At 32.4% G+C, this 6349-nt stretch overlaps 1 protein-coding gene across 1 annotated transcript; it reads right to left on the bottom strand.

Annotated features, from left to right (window-relative positions):
• Positions 1-2702: 2702 nt before the first annotated feature.
• On the bottom strand, positions 2703-4049 carry LOC139098509 (uncharacterized). Its single transcript, XM_070650736.1, has 4 exons — positions 3937-4049; positions 3742-3844; positions 2997-3415; positions 2703-2856 (listed from the first exon to the last, which is right to left on the bottom strand). Exons 1-4 carry the CDS (start codon positions 4047-4049, stop codon positions 2703-2705), a joined length of 789 nt encoding a protein of 262 aa, XP_070506837.1.
• Positions 4050-6349: the final 2300 nt, after the last annotated feature.

Genomic DNA, 6349 nt, shown 5'->3' with positions numbered 1-6349 from the left:
GTTTTCATATTGAAATTAATTGATGATCTTCGGTTCCAATTAATTTTAATGTCAATAAGTTTATACATTTAAATAGAAAAACCTTTAATTTTCAGAATCACTTGCTTAAAGGAAGTAAAAGAGATGAGTTGGTTCACTAAAATTTTCATAGCTTTGATTTGTGCATTGATTGCTTTCAATGCTTTAACATACGCAAACTTAACAGCAAATATTGAAAAAATTGGTAACAAATCGGAAACAACATCACTTCAAAATGCCTTAATAGACATCCTCAATGTGTTTTTTGTCAAAAAGGAAAAAGAAATTTTTGTCATTTATTTCGATGAAAGTTTTGCTTTAGAGTCTGAAAATGCCTTGATTCATGCTATGAGAGTATATAATGAAAATTTTAAGTATAGATTTTACAAATATAGTGGAGATAACGCAACAATAGTAATATATTCAGGAGCTTTAATATTTTTTGAAGGATCACTGGACATAAAATATTTTTTAGATCACATTTTTCATTTCCGTGATGAAAATAAGCCATTTAATATTTTCATTTCCATTGATGTTACGGCAGTGCATGAACTGATAAGAGCTATGCGTGGATATAAATTGGAAGCAAGTTCAAAAACAGTTATAGAATATGCATTTTTTATAGTTAATTTTAAATTTTCAATAACTTTAATCACAATTGAATGGTATCAGGAGCTTTATTGCAATATTCCGGATCTTGTTCACCTGAATAAGTTCAAGAAATCAACCGGAAAATGGATTCGACCTCTTGTATATTATGAAAAATTTCTCAAATTTTTTGGATGTGAATTAATTTTGGCATTGCCTGTAAAGAATTCACACTTTAATAAAATTTGGGGATATGCAGACGTTTCTGACGATAGAAAGAGTCTTGTTGTTGGTGGAATTATTCCTGAAATTTTCAATATTGCATCAAAAAAATTCGATTTTGTGGATGAATATCAGCCAATATTAAGAGAAACTGATTCAACTTTACTTGAGACTTATGAAATAGAGCAAGTTGGGTTTGTTGCCATAAACGATAATATAAAATGGCCAAATGTCATAATTGAGTTTATGGAACTAAGATTCAGTATGCATGGTAGAGGACTTCGATTCACAGATCCATTTTTTCAATTTTCGCAATACTTCCTGGTGTCACCGGGTGAACCGTACACACCTTATGAAAAATTGCTGCTGCCTTTTGATGCATTGACTTGGATTTTTTTGGCTATAACATTTTCAATTGCACTTGCAGCAGTATTTATGATTAATAGACTATCAAGAATGGCTCAAGATGTCATTTATGGATATAAAGTCAGAACACCAGCAATCAACATATTCAGCATATTCTTTGGAATCTCGCAATCACGAATGCCTGACGGAAATTTCTCAAGACAAATTTTAATATTTTTTATTTATTTTTGTTTAATTTTTCGAACTTGCTTTCAAAGTAAAATGTTTGAATTTTTGACAAGCACACCAAGACGTCCACCACCGAGAACTGTTCAGGATCTTGCTGATAGGAATTATACAATTCATTTAAGAAGAAGTGAGGATCTTAGAGGTTTTATTAAAGACGAAAGGGATAAATGGTAAAAAATTATTAAAATTTTATATTTAAAATAATTAATTATATTTTTTTAAGGCCAAGGATTAAGTATATATCAAGTACAGAGTTAATAAACTCATATTTAAATATGCCAAACAATCATTCAGCTAAATGTGCACTTCTAGTTGAGAATTATATTCATTCAAAAATTATGCTTCATTATAAAGCACCTGATAATTGGAATAAACTCGATGATTTTACATTTTTTGTTGGATATGGAGCATTTGCAATGTTTCAATCAGCATTCTACTTTAGAATGATTGAACAGACAACAAATCGTCTTATAGACACTGGTATTATGAAGTATTTGATGGAAGGAATTACAAATGAAGGATTTTCTATCAAAAAGCCAAAAGACTTGCCATATGTGCTTGGTTTAGATGACTTGTCATTTGGATTTAACATCTGGATGGGATTCTGCTTCATATCATTGTTGAGTCTTATTAGTGAAATTTTATTTTTGAAGCTTAAAATATGTTGGATGAAATTTTCATCTGGAAATTACGTCGATTACGCGAAAGTTTGGCCAGCGATACAGAGTAATGATGGGAAGCAAGTAAACTTGCATCCAAAAATGCAAAACGTTTTTAGAGTTAAAAAATCAAAATCAACAAGCACACACAGCAAGAGTATTCAAACGTCTAATCCGAGTTCTGAACAGAATACAACAGATACTCAATTAGGAATAGAAAAGATAATTCTTGAAGTAAGAGTAGATGACTTATAGATTAAAAAATATCGCAGTTGCCTTAATGCTTGATCTCTATAAATTTTCCAGCCAGAAAAAATTCGAAAAAATTGCTTGATTTTATAAAAATTGTAAAAAATAATAAATATGAATTTATGCATGTACAAAACAGCCACTTATGACATCCCACTTCTTGCCCTCTTGCCTCTTGTCTCTTATTATTTCCAGTCAATCTGATTTCATTACCGAAAATGCGTTACGTATCATTTGATAAACAATTTTCATTTAATTTAATTCAATGTCATTTATTGTGATGAAGATAATGACTTAGTTGACTAAAGAGACACGCAGCAAGCAAGAGGACAAAATCATTAAAGAAAATCGCAATCAATGCACAAAATAAATCTAATCAAAAAGATAGAATAAAAAAAATGCCTTACTTATGCTTGTATCGTCTTCTGTTTCTTCACTACATTTTGAGATGTACGACACGACTCGATCCACATTTTCATCACGTCCCTCGAAAGTGTTATTTATGACTTCCTCCTCGTCGATACTTCTGTCGATATTTTTCCAATTTTATTTTTATCGAAAAATCAACCACAGAACAGAGTATAATGAGTAGTTATTATTTGAGGCATTCAATGTCATTCAAGGAATGTCAGTTGAGTAATTTAAGGAACTCAGAATTCAACTCACCGTATTGATGTTGTTTTATTCACTGCAGTTTTCCTCCTGTCACGCATAAAATCTGACTCAGCTGTAGGTCGTTGACGTCGCTCAGACATTCGTCGTATGAATCCTCTTATGCTCATTTTACTGCTGAATGATGAACTTTCTGATACACGATTATTGTCCTTCAACTTTGTGCTATAATTGAATCGAGTTGGTGATGATATGTGACGTGCTAGTGGCTGCTTGTTCTTTGGTGTGACATTCAATTGCAATGATGTCACTCGAAATGCTTTCTCGTTGTCATTGTGATGCTTCTTGCGTAGCATTGGAAAATCAAAATCATTATCGTTACATTCGTCAATTGGAAGTGGTAAGTCAGACCATAAACGAGATCCATAAAAGTTGCTTGATGTTCGTTTGAATGGAGCATACAATGAGCTGCGCTGTGAATGAAAATCATTTAAATTTGAATATTGAACAAGAAGAATTGACATGAAGGCTTAATAAATTATTTTATAAACGTGAATTTGGAGCTGTTTTGATTTATTTTAATTCTGATTTCATTTCTGGAATTCAGACATTAAAATTAATTTATGACTCACTACTCGACTTCTTTTTATCACCTCATCATTCAATTTTACCACCCATAATGTTAATTATTTGCTTGTTGGCTTAATTAATGACTTCTTAAAGTCACAGTTTGTCCCGTGGTTTTGATATCACATTAATGTGACTTATTGCCATAAAATATCAATTAAAATCTACTTACCGAAGACAAATTGTCCTCTTCCGTTGGATTCCGCTGTAAAATTCCAAATCGTGAAATATTCTTAAACAGCTTCCATCGTTCTTTGGCGTTGCGCCCACTCGCACTGTATAGAATAAAATTCAAACCCATATAAATTGGCCATGCCGCCAAGGAACAAAATATTGTTTATGACTTTCAACATAATTTTTCATTTACCTCTCCTTTGCATTCTCTTTTGCAATGGCTGCATCCCATTCGCGAATTATTTTCGGATCGATATCCTTAATGCTTTTCATTGTACCAGCTATTCTCACTTTCATGTCATCCATTGCAATTATCTGAGTCAGAAGAGCGAAAGTGAAAAAAGTTTTCTGTTAATTAATTTTGTGGTCAACAGATATAAAAAATTTTGGAATATTTTTAATGCGTAGTAAGGAAACCAAGCTAGTGATTCATGATGTGGCATTAAAAATAAATTCACTTTTATGCTTTACGAGCAATTTTTTACACGAGAAAAAATTAATTAAAAACTATTAACCTAAATAATTATCATTTTAGGTTAAATGTAGCATTTTGCCAGGGATGGGCAATCTGTGTGCCGCTGGTGGATCAATTTGTGATCCATAATCTCCCTCAGAAGTCGCCTAAAACCAGCTCTATCGCTGGCTACCGTTTGCCAATTTCTGATTCCAAATGCAATACTGTCTCGATCGACAGTTTCTTTCCAAGAGTTCATTGACCGTCCATATGATTGCCTTTAAGACCTTATTTACTACACCATCAAGGTTTACCGCGAAAAGTATTAGTTCGCCCACCACTGCTTTACACAATCGATTTTAAGTTGCTGTTTCAGATTTTAACAGATTCAAAATTTTTGTTTTTGCTGGAAAATTTTAATTGCTTCTTTTGAAGTTCCTTAGTAGTTGAAATTTAGTTGAAATTCAAAAAACATTTGATTTTCAATTCCAAAAATTTTAAAAGCTGTTTGAAGTTATTTTCCATCCCAAGATATAGTATCCAAGAGTATGCTACCTAATGTTGCTAGCACAATATAAATCCTACATAAAGAACATTCTATAGAAGATTATGATTGAATCACGTCATGTGTGCACGTGAATGAGTATATGGAAGATTAGGATGAAAATACCCGAGCGGCACAGTGCGATGAGCTGCAATTTTTCGTAGGGAGGAGGTTTCAATGTGTCAAAATCTGCGGTCTGCAACTTTGGGTCCAATCCTTCTTGTAGCAAGCGAACATCTTAACCAGGGTCTTGCCATTAATACAGCAACGCAGCGCCCTAACAAACACGGTATATCATTCGGGAAGGTCACGAAAAACCTCTTCATATTATTTTCTATTTGTAAGCGTTCGTCATCAATAAAAAGAATAAAAGTAGTTAAGTGAATTGGAAAAGTTTTTCATTTCCTTAATTTTGCTTCAATTCACTTCTCATTTTTAAAGGCAATTTGATTAATGTTTGCCAATTTCTCTTCTTAACTTTTTTTGTCCTAGAAAATTTCTCACGAATCATTTCACATCAGAATAATTTTCTTCATTTTCATTCCGCTTCCGGCAATTTTTTTCTTTCGTTGTTGACTGAAGTTATTACAGAGTTTATGCAGTCAACTTGAGTTTGTGGTCATCTTGTTATAAGTTATAGAATGATGAAAAGTTAAAGTCCTTGTCGTTCATCACCTTTTTTATGTTATGTAGAGGTGAGTTGACATGCAAATTTTCTGGAGAATGTCTTTAAGCATTATGAAGTGGAATGTTAGGTGCTTTTTGAAATGTTTTTATGAATTACGAAAGGAGTTGCAGCAGTTGTTGAAGTAAGGTGATTCTAGGTAACGTAAAGAGTCTTGTCAAATGGATTTTCAACGATTCCGGATCATCTGAATGCACCCATGCTCGAGTAGACAAAAAAACCATTAAAACTAGCTATTAACAGGACATTAACATGCCTTTGAACTAATTTGGTCCAAAACAAAATCCATAGATTGCATTAATTCAACAAATTTAAAAGATTACATGAATTCTGCCAAATTAGAAATCGCAAAGACTCTTTTTGAATTTAGCTCCTTCTTACTTCCTTAGCTGGTACGCAAGGAGGCCCACTGCCGCGTTTAGGGAACGTCTGTAGTCAATTCTATCTTTCGATAACTTCTGCCAGTTCGGGATATTGTGAATTCTAGTGTCCTTATCAGCACATTAAATCAAAGAACTTTTTGAGACTTTTTTTGAGTTCAATTACCTCCTTTGTATTAGCTTAGTGATGTCCAACCCACTATACTGTCTATTGGACGTCAGAACACCTTTATTCTTGAATATCCAAACAATCCCCCAAAGTCACAATGACAAAAGTAACAATTCTCTTAAAAAGCTCGAGACACTTCTTCCCGGAAGTGTCTTGCTAATTAATTAAATTTATAATTTCGTTTCTAGCTCTAAAGCTCTAAAATTAAATTAACACAAATAGAAAAAATTTAATTCGTTCACATTTTAATTCTCACATCTTACAAAATAGAATAAAATTAGAAATAAGGAAAAGAAAACAATTTTTTTTATTATTTAATTTGTAAAGCATGAAAGCTTAAAAGCATATGTGTAGGGGTGTACATGTGTGGAATA

Source organism: Chironomus tepperi, unplaced genomic scaffold, assembly GCF_022539635.2.
Source record: "Chironomus tepperi strain 1889 unplaced genomic scaffold, CSIRO-AGI_Ctep_v1 contig_445, whole genome shotgun sequence".
In the NCBI taxonomy this organism is placed as follows: Eukaryota; Metazoa; Arthropoda; class Insecta; order Diptera; family Chironomidae; genus Chironomus; species Chironomus tepperi.
This window is presented reverse-complemented; position numbering and strand designations above follow the sequence as displayed.